We start from the raw sequence: 25,083 nt of genomic DNA, 5'->3' as shown, positions 1-25,083 counted from the left end.
TGTATTTGGTTTCTGACATTCTAGGAACTAAAATTGTTAAAAACGCAATTTAAGTAGGTGTATAGTTTGTGACCTGTCACAATCCATAAAAGAGGATGAAGACTGCTTACCGACTAACTTATTTGGATTAATTGTATTTATTTTATTAGGGTTGTTAGTTATTATAAAAAGTGGTTGAAAAGTTTAACCCTTTGATGCATGAATTACGAAATCTTCAACCATGATTTTTTTAACAATTTTTTCATTCATCTTTAGGTGTGATGAAACAAATTTCAACAAACATTTTTTTGAAACATTTAATAATTTACAAATAATTTATTACGTGTCCACCTCAGTGGACAGCGTGCATTCTGAACATGAAATCTGTTGGCTTGCCCTACTGAAGTCCAAATGGAGGGGCTCAAATGCAATAGTCTTCAACAGCTGTGCTTAATAGCAAAAAATAAATAAGAGTTTTGTGTACCTGTCCACTGTAGTGACCATTATACATCAAAGGGTTAAAATGTGACATTTCTCGTATTTATTGTTTTCATTTTATTTCTTTTTCGTTTGTTTTAAATCAGGAAAACCGACCGCACCGATTGTTTTCAGTTTTATTTTGAAATCGTAAACCGGAAACAGTTTGATTTGTTTTCCGGAACTTGACGTCAGTGAGGAGAAGCGCCGTTTGAGGGGGGTACAAACTTTGGTAAAAAGGGGGTTGAACCGAGGACGCGTGTGGTTTCTTGGAAAGTGGCATCCGTGTGAAGAAGACGAGTCTTGTTTAGTTCTCTCTGGACTTTAACCAACCTGCGGGTCCGTCTCTCAATTAATCCGGATTCAAACCTGCTCTCAGATTATCTGGACCCAGCCATGAGGACAAACGTATGGATTTACCAAACTTTGCTGTGTGTTCTTGTCACTCTTGTGGACCCAGGTAGGATTAAAAAATTAAGCACAATTCTCATTGTTTAATCTTGGCATGAATTATTTTGTTTTTAGATCATCTATACATTTATTTTAGATATTGTGAGATAAGATTTATTTTTATAAAAACACAAAATACTTCAAACACGTGCTTTGATTTCTAATGCTAGAGTAAAACGCTTTACCCCTCTTGTCTGAATGAACTTGTTCACAATCACTAGTATGTATGGCTAAAATGTAAAAATGTATTTTGTTTACATTCGCAGATTGTATTAAGGCGCTTCAAAAAGCATGTAAAGCTTTGAGCAAATTCAGATAAACTGATTTTAAAAATCCTAATCTCGCTGAACAGTAAAACTAATTAACTTTAGACTTTAATTTAACTGAATCTTCTAATGATTAATCCCATTCTAAACCAGATAAAAACACCATTTGTCCTTTTTTTATTCATATAATGTAAGACTATCCCTAAGACTATCCCATAGACCGTTCCTCTTCTGCAAGAATTGGACCAACTTCAGAGAAGATGCCTGCTTGCTGTGATTTGGCAGCACACCCACAATGCATCCAAATAAGATTCCTGCAGCAGCCGTTTTATTTTTTATTTAAAAGAGAAAACAGAAGATGTTCTGGGAGATCTGATGGCCACCTTGGCTCGCGTCCACCCATTTGACATGTCAGGGTATAGTTCTCACCTCTGCTGGTGCTGACCCTGACCTCTGACCACACCAGAGGTGGGGATAGTAAAAAGTCCTGTTGGATAAAAGGGGTGTGATTAAGACAGAGAAGGAGATCAGGAGGTGTGTGTGTGTGTGTGTGTGTGTGTGTGTGTGTGTGTGTGTGTGTGTGTGTGTGTGGTGGGAGGGGGTGTTAACATCTGGCTGCTCAATACACAAGCACATTTTGCACCCTGAAGCAGATGTAATGTCTGCCTAATTCCCAGACAGACTTTAGCCTTTCCTGTAGATGCAATCTTTTTTTAACTGATACTTTTAAGGCGATCGCTGACACATTATTACCCAAAACCGCATGACTAAAACATGTCAAACTGTCGTCGGATTTCATCCCCAAGGGAGGAAAAAGGAGAAACTTTCTAGGGGAGGTCAGAGCATCGGTCCTCTATACCCCATCTACATTTTTCAACCTCAGCCCCAACCTGTTCCAACTAATACGTCTGCCTCTTCTCATTAAATCTCAGCTCTCTCCCTCCCCGAGCACCTTTTATCATTGTCCTGTGCTTGGGCGAATTCTGAGAGATATTTTGGAGATAGCGAGGGTCTGAGTGCAAGGAGAGGAAGAGACTAAGTGAAATCTAATTGAGCGGCCTGGCCAGACATCAGGGCTGGAACAACACTGTGATAACTGCCAGATGTGGTCCAGAGGAGCCTAAACATTAATAACACGTCCTCCCCAAAAACCATTTTCAGCCACGACAAGCCTCTAAACGGTCCACTGTTTACAATATGCTAAGTACACACATCGGCTTGGGTTGGTTCTTGGCACAAGGGGGGGTTATGTGGTTATGAGTCGGGAGCAAATGATATTCCCGGGTGATTTATGCTGCACTTGCAACTAATTATAAACTTTAAACCATTGGTTTAGAATTAAAAACCTACAGATACAGTGGAGCTCTGTCCTACTGCATGAATAGCCCTTAATGTTTGACTTAAAATATGATTTTGTCCTGTTTTTGAACCTGCTGAAATCCCATGAGCATTATGCCACATTTTTTGTGACCTTAACTCTTTCTTTTGATGTTCTTCTTCTGAAGAAATGGCTCTGGACAAAAAACCCTATAAATAATGCAGGAATGAATTAGAATGTGTCCATTTTGGGCTGCTGACAGCTTGGCAGCTCATTTCTACCGTATGCTAGCATGTGTCGCCTTCAAATAACTAAAAGACCCATAAAATGGATTATTTATTAGAAAATCTGGTTGATTTTTTTAAACGTCTCCCAAGACACACGACCACATAGTAGAAAAAGGTCATTCTGATTTCTTGGAATAAAAAATAAAGTCCTGATAGTTAGGCATACCTCTATTATGCAGCTTTCTTCTCTAGGAATGACTTGATTTGCCTTCAGTAACATGAATCTAGCATCGCAAATGCCACAATGTGGAAAAATAGTTTTAAAAAGCTGATTTAGGCTCTTTCTGAAAGCAGTAAAACATGAGATGTATTTTCATAAGGGTCTCCAGCCGAGTCACTGCAGCATATTAGCCTGCTGATGGACTTCACTCTGGTCCTTCAGCTGCCCTCACAACTCGAGCGTTCTGGTTTAAAGCAGAACTGCTGGGTGGCATTTTAATCAAGGCTTATTCCTGTTTTTCTGACACACAAATGTCCTCTTTTCCCGATTGGAGCAGCTTTTTTTGGAAGGATTTCAACCGTGGACTGCATCGTGTTTGCCATTGTGTCCTCTCCTAAGATATTTGCTAAAGAAATTAATTACAAATTTTAACATCTGAACAAAAAAAAAATTCTATGAATAGAATTTGATTTAGAATGTTAGACGCTGCCCTGTAAGCCTTTTTAAACAAGATATTTTTTAGGGATGCACAATATATCGGCATCAATATCGGTATCGGCCGATGTTAGTCATTTTTTAACTTATCGGTATCGGTTCGATAAATAAAACTGGGCAGACTCATTAACTGCCAGCCATTTTCTGATCAGAAAAGCCCTTCACTGTCAGCGTTTTTCAGCGTTTTGCAATGTTTTTTTTAAGAGTCACAGAACGTTGAGCGCTAGGATGATGTCAAGGCCAAAACAACCTAAACAAATAGCAGACTCACCTCTTACATCGGGAAGTATCCGCGTGTTTCCAGCTTTATCTGTTCTTTCATAATCTGTTGTCAAATTGTGATCGGCAGAAGCTTTTCCGGTTCTCGCCTCACTTTTTTTTACAGCAGCGGCCCAAAACGATCTCCTAGCACAAGGATTTTCTGCTTCCTGGTCACGTGACGTGTTACATACGTGGATGAAGATCGGCTTTAGAGCTGGGGGTGTTTGTTCTCACGGTGCGGGGCTCATTCCGATGCCCACACAGTAAAAAATGCAAATGACGACTTTAGTCCGTGGCACTGAACAGTTGGATTTAAAAAGACCACTTTTGTCGTCAATGGCAGTGAATGAGTTAACAACCGATATTGTTTTCCATCTTGCTTCCATTTGCTTATGTGTTTAAGAGGGTGAGGGGGGTGATTTGTATTAGTTTAGTCATGTGACAGTAGATGTGTGTGGTGTGTGTACATAATGTAAATTCAGCTTTTAATAATTTTCAATCTATACAAAATCTGCTGATTTTGGAAGCATTAATGTCGGTTTATCAATATCGGCAAATATCGGTTATCGGCCATAACAGTGATATTAATATCAGTATCGGCCCAAAAATTTCATATTGGTGCATCAGTGTTTTTACAGATTAAGTGAATAATCCATGAATATTTGATGAAATGTCCCCATGTTCACCTCCAGCCCAATAGGGGGCAGTAACGCACAAAGCCATTATTAGGATAGCATAACTTTTGACAGCGATTTCCTAAAGGGGGTTTGATGAGAAAGCAAAACAAGCTATACGATTCCAGGAGGTTTTGCAAATGTTTCACTGGAAGTGGACTAAAATTATTCAACTGTAATAAAATTCTACGAGTAATCAGTAAAAAATGTTTAACAGTGTGACTCTATACACTGAACCTCATCTACTAAAGCAGAGAACAAACGTGTCAGGTAGGACTGGGCAATCAATAGAAAATGTATCGTTATTAAAAAAAACTTGACTCTAATAAAGATCATTTTTCCTGTGTCAATGAATTTGATAATAAAAAATGAAAAGATGTGTGTAGGTCGGCAACGTTCATGTTCCTTCCAGAAGCTGTACCACCTTGAGTCACGTAAAAATGTGATTTAACATAATACACGTGACAGCCCCATCTAGTGGAAAATTTTTGTCTCTGCACATTCCTGTAGTTATCAACCTTTTATCATTATCGACGTGAAATCCGGAATATATCGTTATATTAATTTTAGGCCATATCGCCCAGCCCTAGTCATGTGATAATTTTTTTGTGTTCAAATCACAAACCCTTATTTTAGCAACCTCAGGTGAAAGTTTCTGCCATTTAATCAAACTTTTGCATGAACTGCTATGAAGCTCTGGAGGTTGGAGCCACTTTACGACGGCAGCAAACTGCTTTATTCTTGGCAGCACTTGGATTATCCTTTAGTTGACTGTTGCTGTGGAACATAAGTAGCGATGGGTACCGACTTCGGTACTTTTTAAGCTACCGACCGAATTCCATAGTACCGACTGAGCATCGATTCGCGTCATTTGAAACGGTGCCTCGTTTCGGTACCCGTCCTTCATAACGAGAACTTGTCTAGACAGCTGCACATGCGCAAGAGCGTTATGTCGTCGCTCGCTGCGAACCAGTTGTAAACAGAGCAGCATGGTAGAAAGAACGCACGCTAAAGCTTGGGTCTACTTCACTAAATGTGATGGGTACCTGGGTGATGATGAAACCAGTGACAACGATCTAAGTGAGACATCCTCATCTTAATCTGCTCCGGTAGGTAAATATAATTAGCTTGATATTTTAGCTTCCGTTTCGCTAATGGTGCGTTCGCTTTCTCCTCGGAACTCCGAATTCCAGACTAGAAGAACATGAACGCGTGCTAAAGTTTGGCTTCACTTTACTGAATGCGACGGGTGATTGGGTGAAGATGAAACCAGCGACAACGATCTAAGTGTGAGGCATCATTGATTTAATCTGCTCCAGCAGCTAAATAAACGGTTTAAGATAACGTTAGCTTGATAAATTAGCTTCCATTGCCACCGTTGTTATCAGCTAATGGTGCTCTCGCTTTCTCTTAGGAAATTCTAACTTCCCAGCAGGAAAAATCAAAAGAAAAAGGACGGCAAAAGGAATGAAGATACACAGTAAATTTAGTTCACAGTAAAGATGTTTGCTTCAGTTTAATTATCAGCTTATAAAACTACAAGGACAATGTTAAAATACAAACAGTTGTATGTTATTAATCGTGATATTTATCAAATATGGTTATAAATGGAGAAAAAATATATATTTAATTATAAAAGAAAATTAAAATATTAAGCACTCAAAAGTATCTAAAATTGGTACCGTTAAGTACCGTTACTGGGAATTAGTACCGAATTGATTCAAATGTCAAAGGTACCCATCCCTAAACATAAGCTTTATTTCTTCAAACTGAGGCTACTCTGGAAGCTTTACAATGGGTACAATTGTTATTACTTTAACACTTTCAACCTTCAACAATGCTGCTCAGTCTGACTGCATCAAATAAGAATCTCCACAGCTGGTTTACCTAATCCTTTTTGACATATTTGCCTAATTATTTACTTTTTTTTATGTTAGGTGACAGTAAATCAGTATTTAAAGGTATGTCTTTGAGGCTTCAGCTTTGGTTGCATGAATAAAATGAAAGCTTTTCACAAGTATACTTATGCAGATCTGATGTGTCTGTATTTTGCAGGCTGCTGTCAAAAGCCTCATCGTCAGTTTTTGCAGAAGTATGAAAAGACCGAGAGCCACATGATGATTTGCACAGACTGTCCTCTGACTCCGTTGGTGCAGAGGAGCCGCTCGCAGGAACACTGCGCCCGGAAGTGCAAGAAGCTGAAGAAGAGATTCAACTGTAGGTGAGTCACTTTTGAAGTCTTCTGGTTCCTCCGTGGCCCACGTTCCCCCGCACTCCTTCTGTGTCCCTCGTAGTATTTACATATTTTTGTTGTTTATCATTTAGTCATCTTTCAACTGCTTCCCGTGCGTTTCTACAGGGCTTTCAACTTTCAAAGGCACAACAGGAAATGCCACTTGCTTCCCTTTGACCGTTTCACCCACGGTGTGCAGAAGCAGGCCAACATCAACTTCACTTTGTACGAGAAAAAAGGTAAATCTTATCAGAGCTTCATGCATTTCAGTGTTTTTCTCACGAGAACAGGAGGCAGACTGTTGGTAGTGGCACACGAGTGTTGGCTCGTGGGTTTTTTGAGCACTTTGGTCCCTCTGTTGACATAATGACAGAACCCAACCTCCTCGCGCCCTGCTGTTTAATCATCCTGATGGAGGAGCGTTGCTGCTTAAACACACAGCAGGCTGAAGTAAACAAAAAAAAATCATTGTTTACAGCCAAAGCGCAAGAGCTTTTCTCGAGTGTGGGCTGTGGAATCTAGCACTTTAGAATTTATTGCAAAATTTACAAAAGCTCCCCACCGTGACATTTAATGAACTTCAGGGACTTCTTGTCTGTTTTGGGAGCAACGTGCAAGCTGGAACGCAACTGAACGATACACTCGTCTTGACCATACTTGGGCAACTTTATTCAAAGATTTAGAGGGAAAGCAGCCTTTAATCGCTGTGTAAACTGGCACAGAACACACGAGCAGCTTTTTTTTAAAAAGGGTGTGTGTGTGCGTGTGTATGTGTGTGTGTGTGTGTGTGTCTTCTCTTTTTCTTAGATTATATAAGGGAGTGCATCTCCAGCACCAAGGACGACTACAGAGGGAGGAGGTCTTGGACAAAGTCAAATATCACTTGCCAAGCTTGGTCTGATAATAACATCAATGAACACACGTGAGTACAGTTGTAAAATCACCCACAAGTACAGATCCTATTTAGACATTTATTCGTCAGACGCGTGTGTTACGACACTTAACTAAGGCTGCTCGATTATGGCAAAAATAATAATCACGATTACTGTTACTGAAATTGAGATCTCGATTATTTAAGACGATTTTTCAATTAATGTTGATTTTATTTGTTTTCTGTCATAAAATTGCTCAGGGCGCAATCAGGACAAAAATAAATAAGAAACAGGATGATCACTAAAATAACTGCTGATTCCCAGTATAAAAAGACCAATATACTTATAGCTCATAGTTTATGACCCAAGTGCTATAGACCTTGGTTTAACTCATTTAAGTCTAACCAGTACAGACCCAAATACCAATATCTTGCAAATACTGACAGCAAGAATTATACAGTTTATAACAAATAAATGCAAATAGTTCACAATTGAAGTTCACAAAATTTTGCATAATATATATTTAGTCATGTCAAGGTGCTGTAGGTCCTCAGAGAGATTAGTTATTATTTATTAGCGTGAGGAACTTATTTATCTATTTCTACCTTATTTATAAACTATTTATTTACAGGTCATCAGTTAATTTAATAACTGTCCCAACCACAGCTGCATCCCCCACCCCCCAACCCGGTCTCACAGCAATCGGGCAAGCTGCACGTGTGTTTAGTATGCCACACGCTCACATTTAGCTGTTCTTAGCGGTTCAGGAGCAGAGGCGGATTTAGCAATTTGGGGGCCCAAGGGGAACACAGACATGGGGCCCCTTACACTAAATTTACGACAATCTTACCTTTAACTTGATTTGCGAAACTCTCCCCTCTTCTGACACGAGTTTTTTTTTCTTCCCTTTTTATTAGTCCTCCTCTTGTTTCCTGTATTTCCCTCCCTTTGAGCGCTTTCAATATTTGCTCTGCTTTCTTTTTCCTGTCAGGGCTCCTGTGCTTTAGCCTTAGGTTTTTTTTTTCTATTTTCCATTTTAGTCAATGTTTTCTTCTCTTTAAACATTTTCCATTGTCTTTCCTTTCTGCTTCATTTTGATGTTTACATCGAGAAACGACGTCATTTTCAGAAGTGAAAATAAAAGCTTTTACGAAGCTTGCAGCTTCTTTCTCTAATTGGAGCCACTAGGATAACTCCATGTCATGCTTAATGTTTTGACTATCGCTTTGAGTTTGTTACAAATGCTCCCGCCTCTCCTTCTTATTATTTGTGCTCTAATGGCACTTGGCAAACAACAGTTTGGTGCATTACCGCCACCAACTGGATTGGAGTGGAGTGACTACCAATCACTTCCTATTTGTGCATCGCCATCTTAATAACCCTCTTATGACCATAATTATAACAGGGCCACCTGGTATTTTTTAAATCTTATGGCTGTAGAATTGTAATAAAAAGTGCAAAGTGTGTATAACTCTTTCAGAACGACCTCAGCTTTCAGTGTATCGTTTGTATTTAGAATTTATTTCTATAAAAACCTTTAAAAAATCAGCTTAAAAGTGAAAAAAGCAAAAAAACGGATTTGAATTTTTTGCATTTATTATTGAACAGGAACTTCAAAATGACTTGGGCAAACAATTTGGAATGACCAATTTAAACTTTGAACTGTAATGCATCTATTCTTAAAAAAAGTGTGAACCTTGGTATCTTTTTTAGCTGTTTTTAAGACCATTTATTTTTGTAAACTTTCAGACGTTTTTATTTGATGTGGTAGGCCTTGAAGCAGTTTCTCTCCAGCTGCAGGCAGAGTCCCACTCTGCACACCTCACACTGACATGGGGTGCTTCTCTGGCACACCGTGCACTGATATACCAAAAATTTTTGTTTTAGCAAATATAATTATTTATTGTAAAAAGATAAATGATGCTGGAATGAAGCTGAATCTTACAATTAGCAAGTAGTTGAGGGTTGTAAAAATAAAAAGTAAAGACTGAACAAACATTCATACCCTGGTTCACTGGAGATCTGTCCTTCTTCATGGTCACTGTCTTCAGATATAAGTCTTCTGGGACACCTAACAGATCGTGTTGATTTTCTTTGAGGCATTTCCATAATTTCATGCTGGTTTTTATGCTGATTAGCTTCCCCGTTCCGTTATCCGCTTTCACCGCAGCGCTGCGCTCTGTTTCAATCAGGCTGTACAGCAGGATTTCTCCTCGTAGCGATATTTTCCCTAACTCTGATTGCTTCATGCTATAGATCGTTGGAAAGCTGCCTTTATGTACTTTTAGGAACCGTTGGAATTTTTTGAATCTGATCAGCCATTCAAAAGTTATAAAACGGAGCATTTTGGATGACAAACTCGGCACGTCTCTGAATCTGTGTTGTGATTCGTTGCGTTCAAGACAGGGAATCCCGGTGGCTACCGTAATGTATTGTATATGCACAAAAAGCCCCATTCGTAATCTTTTCAGCACTTTTGGAATTTTAATAATATCTTGAACGGTTCAGGAATTATGGTAACGAGAAGCATGACTCCAATCCCATCTGCGGCGACAGGTTGGTAATAAGAATATTGTGGCATTAACAGAGGGGTGCCGGTGGTCAGGGCTAGGGGGCCCCCAACACAAGGGGCCCCAGGCGGCCGCCTACCTATGCCTAATGGTAAAACCGCTACTGCTCAGGAGCCCGCAGGTAAGGTGTGTGTCACTCACTCTGGCTAATCCAACAGGGAGCCGGCTCTCAGAGCCGTTTCTTTAGCGACTGACACATCACTGCATCATTCCCTTTCCTGAAGAACGGTCCAGAGCGCAGGCGGAGTGTTTAGCTAACCTGCAGGAAATGTCAACAACAGTTATCCGGAAAGTAGCTAAGGGTTACCAGAGATGTTTCTGAGGTGTTCGCTAGGTACTTTTAAGACTTAAAAAGTCAAGAAGGGGGTCTGAAAAGCTGCTAGAAATAGCGTCAAAGTCGCCAAGTTGGCAACACTGGGAGAAGCGCTTCATTTGCAACTCAGGGCAGCGCAAGTGGGAGGAGCAAATAATCAGCTTGTTTTGTTTTATCATCGTTCAAAACTCCGATCGTAATTGGGATTAAAATTCGATCAACTGAGCAGCCCTAACGCTAACAGATTGCAATAATCGTCCACTTCCTCTCGCCGAATTCCTCCACATTCAAACCCATCAAAGTTCACATCTTCTTTAGTCTTTCGCCTCTTTTTTTCATTTCCAGGATTCTCCTTCTCTTTTCCTCTGTGTCTGATACTGAACAGACCTCAGCGTTTGATTTATTGTTGCTCAGTTCATCCCCTTCCACCTCGGGGGTTAAGGGAAGGTGGAGGCTCAGAGACAGTTGAACGTTTATCCAGAGTTAAGTCAGATTTCTTTCAACACATGCAGGGATGTCCTCCCTGATGGTTTTTCCCCCTGTACCAGAGGCCATCAGGTGTATCCCAAAGATGTTTTTGCTCAGCTAAAATTAAGGCAAGAGATCAGTGAGGTGGATTGCTGCCAGCTCCTCATTAGAGGTGCTCATTAGTTACGAGATGTTTTAACTGTGGCAGAGAGGGGAGTGGGGAGAGTTTGAGGAGGCGCTGAGTGAAAAAGTAGAAAGGAAATAAAGAAGGTGCAAAGATTTATAGACTGAAGTCATGTTTTGTCTGATGTCCAGCTGGGTTTACAGAGTCGCAAGCACACAGAGAAAATACAGGTTCGGTGATCCTTTACAATTAAAACAGACTGCAGCATCGGTCCTTTCCTCTCTGGCGCTGCCCCAAACCTGTCAGAACTTCCCAGAAGCAGTGGTTAGCAATCCTTTGTCATCGTTTATTTGACGCATGGTCCCAAACCTCTTAGCAAATGAAGAAGGGACTTCAATCAGCACAACCTGTCAACATCTTTGAACTTTTAAAGGGTGAGTGGAAATGAAGCGAGATAAAGACGGGGTTACCTAAGATTTGAGCGGACCGCTGTGTGAGAATTAGTCCCGTAATGAGCCATTTGAGATCCAGTTAACTATTATTTTCATGCTTGACCGATCTTCGTCGGGGTGGGAGGGATTTCTCTGGAGGTTTCCTTCCAGGACTTCCACCTGTTGTTTCCGTTTGTGGGTTCAAGTCGCCAAAAGAAGTGACGTCCAGCTCAGGACGGAAAGCAAAACAATTGATTCTACCCTCTATTTCTTATTTTTAATTTTAATTTGATAATTTTAAGCTGCACATCTTTCTCATGTTAAAGGTGGGGAACACTGAAAACACATTTTTTAATTGTTGTTTCTGATTATAATCGGTCACACTGAGTTTTTCATGCAGCCTGAACATGAAAATAGTCTCCTACGCCTATCTCCTGCATTAGCTTCTGACAGAAAATAGACTGTGAAGTTCTAGGATTAGAAAAGTCTGGTAGGTCTATGTCACACTGTCACACTAGCGTCCAGGAAACAGCGGAGAACGTCTTAGCAAGTAGAAGCTAACCGCCAGCATTGGCAACTCCACCACACAGCAGAACTCCTCCAGGCTTGTGATATTTGTGGCGATGAAACCTCAACCTCACATAGCAAATAGAGCCGGTGGTAGAGTCGTGTTGCTGTTGGCTAAACTCAAACGGTCATGGAGCACTTACCCCTCCCTCAGGTACCTTCCCTGAGATACTTCTGCCAGAACCGGGAACCTGCGATACGAGATGGCGCTAAACACCTGTTGCTATTTTCTAGGTCCAAGCGTCTCTTGTTGTCTACGGCTTCAGATGGTGCTTTTCTTTTTGGGACTCTAGTAGTTTGTCCTAAAGTTGAAGTGGTAGCAGCTGGCTGTTTCTCCTTCTCTGATATTGAGCAGAGAACCTCTCACACTAGTGGAGTTCTGTTGCAAAATACGTGAGTGAGTGATGAGTGGAGGACCCAGGGGAGTGTGGTGGCTTGGCAGTAGAGGGGCTTGAAAAAAACGTTTTAAGATTATTTGTTTTCCAAATTTGCCATTGTAGCTTCAAACAACAGTTCAGCACCTTTGAAGCTCATTTTAGTCCTCATATTGTGTTGAAATATATTCTCAACTAAACCGGTAAAACAATAAATAATATAAAATCAGCAGCTGAAATGGACAAACAGTAATGCACAGTAGGGGAAGTTTCGGCAAAAACAAGCCCCCGAAACGACGACGAGCATGTACGTCTTTAAAGAGCAAGTCACCCCTTACAAGAAGCGAACTCCACTCCCACTTCACGTTTGAACAATGCAACAAATGCTGTTGCCTAGCAGACCGAGAGGGTGGAGCCACTAACAAATACACACACTCACGACAATGTGACATCATAATGTACCAGTTTACATCATAGCATACCTCTTAGCCAATAGCGGTGGCAGATTTAAATTCGAATGCAGTGAAGACTTTTTACCTGACAACGGCACAACACTGCCAGTTTCAGGCAGAAATTTTAAATTTTAACTAAAATGCACTAAAGTGCTAAACTATTGACTACACGTGTCTGCAGCACGATTAGACACGCATTTATATAGTTTATCAGAAAAAAAATGTTGATTTGGGGGTGACTTGCTCTTTAAACTAACCTCGATTCCGACACTCATTTCTGCTTCACCTCTTCAGCATTCAAGCGTGATGTTTCATCCACCAGGTGCAGGCAGTGTCACACATTATGCAGCACTTACTTCAGGCCTAGAGTTCACCCTCAGTGGTGTCCAAAAATCCAGCAGTCGGCACGGTGTCTGCCTTCGCTCCGATGGGAGCTGACTCTGGCTAGGAGAAGAAAAACTGGCCAACATCTGTTAGCACAACATCATTACAGCAAACCTGCTCCCATGCTGCAGCCGTCTCACTCTCACATGCAACCTCCTCCTGCAAAGTGAGGAAACTTGTAATTCCATTTATAGATTAAGAATATTGAAGTCTATTGAGTTTGAGTTACACACGGCAGACGTGGTCTTTGGCCCGGGGCAGAAAGCTGCTTTGGAACAAATGTTGTGTTTTAGCTGCATTCATAAAAGAAACGTTGCTGTTGGATCTGTTGGGTTTTGACATATAGGTATGACCGTATGGTTGGAAGGTCTTTATTTCTTTTTGCACTCTCTTTTTTTTATAGACTTGGTTAAATAACTGAAATCGCCTCCAACACTGGAATGAAAAATGTTGTGCATTATTGTAAAAGGCTTGTAAAAGACCTGCAGGCGCTGGGAGGGGATCAGAGACTCCCCCATGAGGCTGTGGTAAAGCATTCAGGCTTATTACTAAAGACAGGATGGTTCTTTTTATTATGTGTGTGCTTTTTCTCAATACCATCAGCGGAAAAGGAGACAAATCGCTCACAGTTTTGCCGCCGCCTAATTCAGTCATTTGTTTCTTCTTTGATAAAACTAGCGTTCAGCTCCTTCTTCTATCATCTGTCACCGTCTTGCGGTTCGGAGTGGATCAGGAGGTGCTGACGTGCCAGGTTTTCATCATCCTGCCTCGACACAAGATGAATTTCACACACTGTCCATTTAACATGGGGATCCCTTGCTGATCCTCTTTGTTACACCACATTTGCTTGGACCAGCTTTCTAACCGTTTGGTTTGGGGGGGGTTGCACTAATGCGGTGGAGCGGTTGACAGAGAAGGATTGGGTTTAAATGGGTTCCAAGGCTGCCAACAAACGAGCTGCGTGGTTTGCTCCAAGTGGCCCATATCCTAGTTCTGTGCTGTTGGTGGTTACTGTGCTGTGACGCTCGGGTTGATTCACACTCTGGCTGGTGTTGAATTAGGAATTTGATCAAGCAATTCTGGTGAGAGGAGACGTATCAATGGCTTAGTTTGCATACGGTCGCCACATGAGCTCATTCCAGGGATTTAAACCAAAGCAAAGCTCATATCTTAATTCAGATTCACTTATTTGGGTTGCTATGGCGACTGTCAGTACGGAACCAGGTGGCCAAGTGCACAAGCCGTTCTGTAAATTTATTTAAACAGCTCTGTGGTATCAAGTAACACGCTGCCCGCTCCGCCCTGTCAGGTTTTATCCAGATCGGTACCCGACTCAAGACCTGAGGGAGAACTTCTGTCGGAATCCCAACGACGATCCCGGCGGTCCGTGGTGTTACACCACAGACCCCAATGTGCGAGCCGAGGAGTGTGGCATACCGCAGTGTTCACAGGGTGAGGCAAAGCATCCTTGTGGGCGAATTAAATAAAGCAAAAAGTGATAAGTGCTCGTGGGTTTCATTGCTGTCTTGTGTGGTTTATTTTTGTTTGCCTTCTCTAGAGAATGACAGAAGAATGAAAATGTTGTTCCTTTGTTGACAGAAGTCTGTGTGACATGTAACGGAGAGGGTTATCGGGGCAAAGTGGACCACACGGAGAGCGGAAAGGAGTGTCAGAGGTGGGACTCGCAGAAGCCTCACAGACACGACTTCCAACCCAAAAGGTGAGCTGAAAACCACAGTGAGACTTTTCTCGTGGAACAGATAGCTTAAAAAAACTGGTAGAACACCAGTTTTTAAGACTTACATCTCTCCCGTGTTCCTTTATTTGTCTGTGGTCTATCCGTCGCTACAGATATCGGGATAAAGGCTTGAAGGACAACTATTGTCGCAACCCAGACAACCGCCTTCGACCCTGGTGCTTCACCATGGATCCCAAAAGTCCGTGGGAGTACTGCAACATCTCTGTGTGCGGTACGGAGGAAACTGAACAAACAACTTTGTGCCACACCATTGGGAATCTGTTTCAGGATTTAGCCTTGAGGGTGTTGGTTCGAAAACACCAACAAGTTGTCCTTTCAATCCTCAGTGACTTTTGGGGGGGTTTCTGGAAAAAGCCCCCATCATCTCCCCTGTGGAGTCTCATAAGTCTTTGTTTGTTTCATGTGGTGTTTGGCTTCTTCTGCTTCAGCGAGGAAAGGCCAGTAGGCTGTTTGTGAAGTGGATCATCAGACTTCTGATAGTGTTTGGAGACCACTCGAGGCTTTAAAGTGGAGGATAACAGTGGAGACGACTATAGCGCAATGCTTCACTCAGGCACTGAAGGCTGTGTTTGAAATAACAGACGTAAGATATAGAGATAAATCGACGTGCGAGGAGGGAAATGACTGCAGATGCTTCCTCCGAGCAGCTCAGGAGGTCAGCGAATGGTGTGATGGACATGAAAATGATTTGATTCATATGCTGTGGCCCTCGCCGACACTCGGCGTCTACCTAACGTTAAAGGCATGAGGGTTTTTAGGGCAGCGAGCCATTTTCTGCAACCACAGGTCGGTCTGATTGGAGCCGTAGATAACATGTTTCTCCAGATGATTTCAGACTCGGTTTGAAAAGACTTTAGAGCATAGGAACATTTGTTCATTACTTTGTCACAGTGCATTGATATAGTCCGGTACACACACACACACGCGCGCGCACACACACATGCAGTTTTACTGTACAGCGTGTGATTTACAGCAAAGGTGGACGTTCTGCATTTGTCCAGATGTGAGCATCCCTCACTGCCTGCCCTCTGAAAGATTAAAACCACTGACCTGTACTCCGCGGCGCGCACACCGACACTGGCATGCGTTACATCAAGCCAAGGAATCTCTCTCTTCTTCCACTCATCTACTTTTTTTTTTTGAATGTTTCTACCTCAAAACATTCCCTTTCCTCCTCCATCTTCTCCCATCTCATTTGTCAAAGGCTAAAGAAACAAAGACAAGAGATCCGGAGGGAAGAAGCTGCTCCTCCCTGGGCACCGTCGGAGAGCATCTGATAATGTTTGAAAAGCTCGTTGATGGTGGATGAAGTCACTGATGTGCAAAACATAAACCGAGCGTGAATTTCATCCTTTAGCCCTTTTCTCCGTTTGAAGGATTTTTTGGAGACATGAAAGCCAGCTAAGTCATTTATTGTTGTGGAAAAGCCTGAGTTCAGGAATGTGTGTTATAAGTACACAGAGTTATTTTTTACAGTGGGGGGGGGCTACTGTTTCTGATCATCTGTCTGTAGGTTAAACATGACACATTCTTCTGGGGATTAACATCTCCCTCCCCTCCCTCCCTCATTCCTGCATTCGGTTTCTGCTGGCGACCTCTTCTTCTCATGCTCCTACTCACAGCAGTCTCTGCCCTCCGTAGACTCGGACCCCAGCGAGGACGCCGATGTCAACACGACCACGTCCTGCGTCCAGGGGGAGGGAACGAATTACAGAGGAACCATGAATGTCACCCCAGAGGGCGTGACGTGTCAGCGCTGGGACTCCCAGTTCCCCCACAACCACTCTTTTCTTCCTCAGAACTTCAAATGCAAGTGAGTGATGTTTGTTTTGTGGCCGCTGGCGTCAAGACGAGGAAGTCGTTCATTTGTTTGTTTTACGGTTGAAAAGCCCCGAAGAGGGTGATGAAGTCAAACGGCTCCGCTGTAAACACAACAGTCGTCAGCATCATCATTTAAGTTGTAGCTCGTGTGTGTGTTCTAGAGACCTCAGGGAGAATTATTGCCGCAACCCGGATGATGCAGATTACCCGTGGTGCTTCACTACGGACCCTAATCAGAGGAGAGCCAAGTGCACGCACATTCCTAGATGTGATGCCGAAGCAACGCAAAAGATTGGTAAACGGCTTTCTTTCTGCTTTGCAGATGCATTTTTATTTACTTGTCTGCATAAACATGAAGCTAATGGACCTAAATGGAAATCAAGTAAAACGAATAACATTTTATCCGTGTTGAAAACAATAAATAAAACTAAAGTACTGAAACCTCTCACGATGTGACCTCGCTGCAAAGCAGCTTAAATTAGAAAGTTTAGTTTAGTAGAAGTTTACTGTAGCTTTAGTTCTAAGATTATTCTGGTCTCCTGTTGGATTAGGGTCAGAGGTGTAGTCTTTGGGTTAAAGGGGGTTCTAGAATTCAAATCAGCTTTCACCGTGCTGTTGACAAGGAGCAGCTTGAGGTGTCTCCGACCTGCTTTCCTATGAACACTGCCGGCCTAAACAAAAAGTCGCAACCAGAAGAAGGATTTGGTTGGACCACCTTTAGCTTTGATTACAGCACACATGCGCCGTTTCAATACGCTTCTGCAATGTGATGACATTGCTTCAGGTGGCAGGGTTTGTCAGATCTTGCATTGACGATGGTAGAGTCTGACCGCTGCACAAAGCCTTCTCCAGCACATCCCAAAGATTCTCTCTGGGGTTAAGGTCTGGACTCTGAACCACTCTTTCACTATCTGAGCCCGATGAATCCCGGCATTGTCATCTTGGAATAAGCTCGTGCCATCAAGGAAGATGGAATAAACTGGTCATTCAGTATATTCAGGTAGTCAGCTGACCTCTTTCTTGGAGCACATCCTGTTGCTGAACCTAGACCTGACCAACAGCAGCAAGCCCAGATCATAGCCCTGCCCCCACAGGCTTGCACAGTAGACACTAGGCATGATGGGTGCATCACTTCCTCTGCCTCTCTTCTTACCCTGATGCACCATCACACTGGAACAGGGTCCATCTGGACTCATCAGACCAGTTTTTATTAATGTGTTGGACAGTTCTTAACCCAGTTTTATTCGTTTTTGCGGTCAAACATCACGCCCGTCTTGGCATCCCTACACTGGCTTCCAGTCTCTTTTAGAATTTCGTTTAAAGTTCTGGTGTTTGTTTTTAAACGAGTTGGCTCCACGTTATCTGGCGGATCTGATCCATCCTTATGTTCCCGCAATGAACCTTCGGTCAGCGCAACAAGGACTGTTGGTCGTTCCTAAACACAGACTACAATCCCGAGGGGGTCGTGCTTCCTCGGTGCTGGGGCCGAGGCTCTGGAATGAGCTACCTACATGTGTTAAACAGGCCACCACGCTCGGCAAGTTTAAGAGCCAGCTGAAAACTCACTTTTATTCTTTAGCTTTTATTCAAGAAGAGTCCCGTTAACTGATGGCTTTGCACTTTTTGCTGCCCCGCCTAGATTTTATCTGCATGTTTTTGTTGGTTTTTAAATGATTTTATGTGTTTTTATTTTTTTAAATGTTTATTTCTGCTGTGCAGCGCTTTGTTTGGTCCTTGGGCCATTTGTAGGCGCTATATAAATAAAGTTTTAGTTGGTTAGTTAGTTAGTTTTTGCAATCTCCTTAGATGTTTTCTCTGCTTGATGTCAATGATCTGACCCTTAGAGTAACATTTTTTTCCACGACCACCAGATGTGTCGTTCCACATGGTTGTTTAAGAAATGAGAAGCAACTCATTGCACCAGTTGGGTTAAATAACTTGCTGCAGCTGAAAGATAATCGCCCATGCAGTCATTATCCAATAGGAGCTTCATACCTATTTGCTTAGTTAAATCCAGGTGGTGACCTTTCTTTTGGGGGGTGGGCTGTGTAGTGATGTTGCAGTCGGTGCCGCTCATCACGCACCATGCATAGGGCACCAAGTGCCTGGGGGGGGGGGGGGGGGGGGGGGGGGGCACCAACCAATCAGCCTAAAAAAAAAAACTTCCATGAGGAAATGTTTAATGTGAGCATGGAGATTATTAGATATTATTAGATGCAGATTTGCAGCATATTCGTTTTCTTACGATGTTAAACCTAAATGAAAAATGCATTACTGATATAGATTTAGTTACCTTTTCATTGATTTCTCCTCCAACTCTTGAACACAATCGTCTCAAATGTGACCATTTCTCGAGCAGACCTTTTTCCTACATCCTACGCTTCCAACAACAAGCAGGCATATTGAAAATTGTTTAGAAATATTTCTTGAAAAGCACGAATCAAATGCCAAACTGCAGATGCTTGCAGAAACATGTCCCGTCTGCACATGGGAATTATGCAGACATTTTCTGTATCGCACTCCCAGGACCAAACCACTTGGCAGCATGCTGCCCAATGAATTCCACTCCACCGAGGAACAAAAACAGCAGACTTTGGCAACAACGCGCGCTGTCAATTCCCATGTCCCTCAGCTTTACAGTTCTGTAGACCACACATGTCATTTACTACATGCCTTCTGCTGATGCAGCTTCACGACAAAGGGATTGAAGTTGAAATGTTCTTTTATATTCCCGAACCAGTTGGACACGTTGTCATCAACACGGCCGTTCCAAACCGCAAGGAAAAATACACAATCGCATTCCTTGGTTCCTCTCTGCAAGTGCATGATTATGTGTTTCTAAGCACCCCGCCTCACCGAAGGCCTTCAGGTGTTTGAGAAGCTGCTAGGCTCAGTTGTTGTTGGCGCTGCTTCTTGGAATTCTTAACAATTCTCCTAAAATAACGTCTCTCTCTTTCCCAGAGTGTTATGAAGACAATGGAGAGACGTACCGGGGCGCTTTATCCATAACTCGATCCGGGATTCCCTGTGCAAACTGGACACATCACATAAACAGGTAACGAAATGCACTAAAACACTCTTTGAGTTTTTTTTTTTTTTAGGTGTGGATAAACACCGACCAATAGGCTCCCATTGTTTTTTTGAAAATCACTTTCACATTGGTGAAGCTAAGCTGTGAAAACAAGCAGTGAAAGGAAATCAGAGGTTCCTCATGGGTCAATACCAAGTCCAATTATTATTCAGCTAACTGACAAGAGGAAACCCCTGGGTGTTCTCTGACTGACCCGCCCCCTAGCAGACAAGTTGCCCACTCCAAAGCCATCGCGTCATGCTGAATTCAAGCTGCTGGATTTATTTAATTTACAAGAATTTTAAAAGCCAGAATGGCACAGACAGATGGACATGTTCCAGAGCCGACCCCTGACCCCAGGAAGTGCTTTCTGAGGAGAGCAGATCAAAGCCAATCAGCTCCCTCGCATTGAGCGCAGCCAGCAAGTCTACCCTTCTCAAGGTTAAGGGTCATCCCAGGAAAAACCACTGAGAGCTACAGCTTGTTCAACATTCTCCTGGGAGGTGGAATTATCTTCACCCCCTGACAAATTGTTGCCCCCTCTCTGGCGTTATTTTTGCGCCTGTGTGTCCAAACCCTGTGCTTGTAATTACTTTTCGGGGATATTTTGGATATTTGAGGAGATTGCCTTTAATTCTTCTGCAGCCAAGATGCTAAAGGACACATGATTAGATGTGAATTCCAACCAATTGAGAGCACAGCCAAATAACCATAGAGGATGTGGCTCCTGCTGGTCTGGGCCCTGCCGAATGCTTAGACGGCATACTTTCATACTCCCTTGAGCACTCTTCTGAAAACTCCGAGTTTTCTTCTGAGTGCTCTGTGCAGCTAGTGGAGAGGATTCATTGCACCATAGGAAAGCCAGACTTTCCACATATATTATCATTACTTAGAGCTCGAAGGTGCTGTGTGTGCACAGCGGTGCGTGCACAACTTGATGCACACTATACACATGCTTTGGTTGTTTTTAGTATGGGAATGTGTTAATCTTTAGGAGACGTGACCCGGTTTAAGTTCTAATAAACTGTGCACAAGATAACAAATAGAATATGAGAATTTGTATGTGTGTGTTTTACAGTGGGGATTCTCACTCCACAGTATCCCACGTAGGGCTGGAGAGGAACTACTGCCGGAACCCGGATCGAGACAAACACGGCCCCTGGTGTTACACGAGTCCAAATAACCGCTTGGTGTGGGACTACTGCAAACTCAAGCAATGTGAGTGACTAACACAACTTTCCCTTTTAAATCCATCCCTGGAATGAAACGTCTCAGATGTTTGCACACTGAACTTGGTTTGCTGACAAATATAGATGACTGGAAGTTGTTTTTATTTCGCGGGCGATTCACGCAGTTTGAGATGAGACCGACTTGAGTATGTTGACGGTGTTTGGTACAGCAGTAAAACAATCTAGCTTTACAGCTTTTTGACGACCTCAACGAACAACAATAACAGTTCCACGCTGCATCTTGATTGGTGGCTTGTGTGATCTGTTAGCTGCGGTTTGGTTCAACTGGCAGAGGATGCACAATGCTCAAACAGCAAACAGATGCAAAACTCCACAGCCGGGGAAAACGTCTTCAGACTCTGCTGGGTCCGACATTTTCCGTGGCTGGTTTCAGGACACTGGAGAGCCTCTTTATGAACGGCTGCATAATCTAAAACATGTCCACCATTAGGTTTTCTGTGTCTTGAGCAGACTCGTCTGCATTGTCATCTGTCAAAGCCTCTAACAACAATTTCAGACACAAAGTCATTTAAAACTCCTAAATAATCTGTGTTGTTCTGAGATTCTGGGCTTTGTGTGTCAATCCCTTCTCTGTCTCTCCTCACTGTTGTGCTTTTCTTTACTTTTATCAGGTGAATCTGCAACAACGCCCCCACAACCGAACAGTAAGTATCCTTTTTCAATCAATCTGCCTTTTGCCAGGCCGATCCTCCTCCTCCTCCTCCACCTTGTTTTGGCCCTATCTCTGATCTCCTCCCCTTTCCTTTTAACTCTTTATATCAGATCCTTCTGTTGCCTTTAATCTGGCTAAACAAATCCTATTTTATGGTTGACTTTTGAAGTTACAGTTAACATTTTCCTATTTAAATGCAAAAATGCATCAGCCATACATGCGTTTCTGAAATATCTGCTTGTTTAGATCCAACCAGGCCCAAGATCTCATGCTTTGTGCACATAAACACCAGAATAGTCGGAGGACATGAAGTACGAGCTACAGATGGCAGCTGGGTTGTAAGCATCCAAAGAGAGTAAGTCACTTCCTTGTGCTTTTTTTTTTTTTGTTACAACAAGCTCTTTATCTAATTTATACCCAGCTTGGCAGCGAGTGAATTTACAGTCTCAAATTTTCTTAGGAAGGTTCATTTGTGTGGCGGCTCACTGATCAGAGAGGACTGGGTTCTGACGGATCAACAGTGCTTTACATCCTGGTAATGATCCACCATCTGGTCCTTCTTGTAGATGCTCATCTGAAGCATGTGTGAATTCTTGTTGCATGTCTTCGTGGCTCGTTTTATTTTTTTTCTGCATGATATTATTCAAACAAGCTTGGCTTCCACATATCCTCTGACCAATAACAACTATCTGCATGTGAACCAGGAACATCTTTAGAATAAATAGGGGGGAAAAAATGGTTTCCTAATTTGCAAAAGTAAAATACAACTTTGAAATACAAAGTTTACATTTCCTGCCGCTCCTGGTTGCCAGCGTTCCAGAGCTGAAAGACTATAGTGTCCAGGTGGGTCTGCAACATCTTAATGAGTCCTCTGGGCGCCCAAGACTACGAATTTCCCGCCTGATCTGTGGCCCGGAAGGATCCAATCTGGTTATGTTGAAACTAGAGAAGTAAGTACCCTACTTGGTGTTTCAGTTTTTGTTGTTGAACAAACCAGTGATGCTGTAACAGCTTGGTTCCACTGCGGGGTTTGGGATGGGGCGGGCCATTGGTTGCTGGTGTGGACTGGTATGGGTCTGCAAATTTCAGGAGAGCAATCGCAGTTTGGTCTCTCACTTGGCTGGTAGGGTTAAACCGTTATGTTTGTTGTGCCATTTCATAAATAAGTTGTGCAACTATTCAGTATATTTGTGATGCAAAGAATGGTCTGCAGAGCTAAAGAAAAAAAGAAATGCTTACCAACGGGCTCGACAAGCGAATCATGGTCGCTGCGCCTCGCTGCCTCGGTTTGGAGGTCATTGGTCATAAATGGCGTGCAGCGCGTTCATTCCTTACCGATCCGTTTAACTTGTCCTGAGTTTAGACTCATGATGGTGGTGAGGAATGTATGGAGCTCTGCAGCTGACTCGACCTTGCCGTTGTTTGCTTGCACTTTCTCACATCCGTAAACATACAACCCTAATGAAAATACAAACTAAAGTCTGGGGTTTGTTTTGCTTGTTGCAAGTGGTGACGTATTTCTGTCCCCCATCCGTGGACTGTGTTGTCTCGCCACCCCAGCTGTACCACTCCATTTAGCTATGGGCTGCAACAGAAGGGTTCACAAAGGGAGTGGTCTGGGGTGGCTATATGGGCCGGTTTTACAATGGGGGCAGAAAAATGGGTGACCTGCCCTGAACCATCCCAAACCCTTCAGTGGAACTGAGCTGATACTCGAATAAACTTCTTTTGACCTGTGTTTGGGCTTCTGTATGCGTGAAATATTTGTATTTTATCTCCTAACTTTAGATTTTATATTTTGGTATCAGTAGAAGAGACAATTTCTTTCCTATAAATGATTCCTTTGTGTACCCCAGCCCCGCTCCTGTGTCAGAGGGTGCCTCCACAATTCACCTTCCAGTAAAAGAGTGTCACATCGCCGAAGGCACCAACTGCACCGTGTACGGATGGGGAGAAACCAAAAGTACCTTTTTTTTTCACCCACATACCGGAAACACTGTTCCTCTTACCTGTTCATCAGGTCTAAAGGATTCCTGTGATGTTTATCATTTCTGTGCAGATACAGGTCAGGATGAAGTTCTGCACTCGGTCACCATGCCGATGGTCAACAATGACATGTGCTCACAAATCAAAGGCGATGCCGGGGAAAGCAGGATATGTGCCGGCGGAAAAGTTGGTGAAGGAGTGTGTGATGTAAGCAGAATCCGATGTTTCTGTTATTAATGTTCAGAAATGATTTTATCCCAACTTTAAACCCAGAATGAAGAGATTTAGAGGTTTGATCAGACTGAGACTTTATTAATAGGGATGCATGATACAGGTGCTGGAAAAAATTGATTCATGTCTGAATCGAGATTCTTATTTATAAAGATTCTGAATCGATCCAAAACGTCCACGTTTTGTTACTTGAGAAGGCGATTTCTAGCTTATTCGCTGCTCGTACCGTTTCAGTCGTCAGTTTCCATGCTGATGCGTTCCATCGCTTCCAGAGCAACTCACTCCTTCATCACAGGCACCTGGGAACAGAGGAAAGTAGTTTATCCTGGAATCTGTGAAGAGATTTCCATCAAGAATCAGTTCTGAATCGAATCTTCTCCCCGAGAATCAGATTGAGTCATGAGTTGTTGTGAGATTCGCACCCCTAATGCCCGATTATATCTGCATCAGCATTGGTAATGGTCGGTGCAAAGTCATTTTTTAATATCCTATTTGTCCAAAAGGTAAAACTGGGCCCGTGTTAATAATTAATGTTTATTTTCGTCTTGCTGTTGTTTGTGTTCGTGTTTTGGCGGAAGCGAGCGGTATCTCATCAGTGATGGTAATGCAAGATCATGGGGCTGTTTAACTGAAGCAGAGAAGCAACTTAGGTGGTGCGGTCGCTTTTACAGTGTGATACTGATAAATATTGATTATCGACTATAATAGTGGTATTTATGTTGACCCATTTTCAGATTTGTGCATCACTTTCTGTTATACTAACTCCTAACTTTCTTACAGAGAGACTATGGTGGCCCATTGGTTTGCCAGGAGCATGAGCGCAAAGTTATTGTTGGTGTGAGCATCCAAAGGACAAAATGTGCCTCATCGCAGCCCGCCCTATTCGTCAATGTTGCTTTCTACTCGGAGTGGATTTACAAAGTATTTAAGCTTTACCCTACAGAGGAAAGGAACTAACGTTTGGACCACAACGGGCCAAATATACGGCAAAAAGACTACCAAGATCTTCCCAAAGGGAGCTAATCAATTGGAAAATTGCCCTTTTTTTTTGTGACTTGTAACTGGAGACTGGTGTACCAAATGGAATCTTATTGCTTTAGAAATGAGAAGATCTGTTTATTTTGCATCAGTAGGATTTCTACGACCAAAGTCTTGGGCA

General features: G+C 42.6%; 1 protein-coding gene across 2 annotated transcripts; it reads left to right on the top strand.

Moving 5' to 3' along the window:
• Positions 1 to 737: 737 nt before the first annotated feature.
• On the top strand, positions 738 to 25,083 carry hgfa (hepatocyte growth factor a). 2 transcript variants are annotated; one of them, XM_015959704.3, is made up of 18 exons: positions 738 to 916; positions 6,423 to 6,588; positions 6,727 to 6,839; positions 7,408 to 7,522; positions 14,465 to 14,607; positions 14,755 to 14,875; positions 15,007 to 15,125; positions 16,556 to 16,727; positions 16,897 to 17,030; positions 19,697 to 19,790; positions 20,884 to 21,023; positions 21,667 to 21,699; positions 21,954 to 22,062; positions 22,168 to 22,242; positions 22,520 to 22,657; positions 23,564 to 23,670; positions 23,767 to 23,900; positions 24,705 to 25,083. In XM_015959704.3, exons 1-18 carry the CDS (start codon positions 853 to 855, stop codon positions 24,879 to 24,881), a joined length of 2,154 nt encoding a protein of 717 aa, XP_015815190.1. In that variant the 5' UTR covers positions 738 to 852; the 3' UTR covers positions 24,882 to 25,083. The 2 variants fall into 2 exon arrangements, with proteins under 2 accessions (XP_015815190.1, XP_015815181.1); XM_015959695.3 differs by having other exon boundaries at positions 16,879 to 17,030.

The sequence above is a fragment of the Nothobranchius furzeri genome, chromosome 1 (assembly GCF_043380555.1).
Source record: "Nothobranchius furzeri strain GRZ-AD chromosome 1, NfurGRZ-RIMD1, whole genome shotgun sequence".
Taxonomy (NCBI): domain Eukaryota; kingdom Metazoa; phylum Chordata; class Actinopteri; order Cyprinodontiformes; family Nothobranchiidae; genus Nothobranchius; species Nothobranchius furzeri.
The sequence above is the reverse complement of the archived record's forward strand: the minus strand, read 5'-3'. Positions and strand labels throughout refer to the sequence as shown.

Bases quoted from the DNA above. Each gene is read 5' to 3' on its own strand.
- hgfa (XM_015959695.3), top strand. From the start codon at position 853: ATGAGGACAAACGTATGGATTTACCAAACTTTGCTGTGTGTTCTTGTC. The intron at 6,589-6,726 runs GTGAGTCACTTT...GCGTTTCTACAG, and splicing joins AAGAAGAGATTCAACTGTAG to GGCTTTCAACTTTCAAAGGC. The intron at 14,608-14,754 runs GTGAGGCAAAGC...CTTTGTTGACAG, and splicing joins CATACCGCAGTGTTCACAGG to AAGTCTGTGTGACATGTAAC.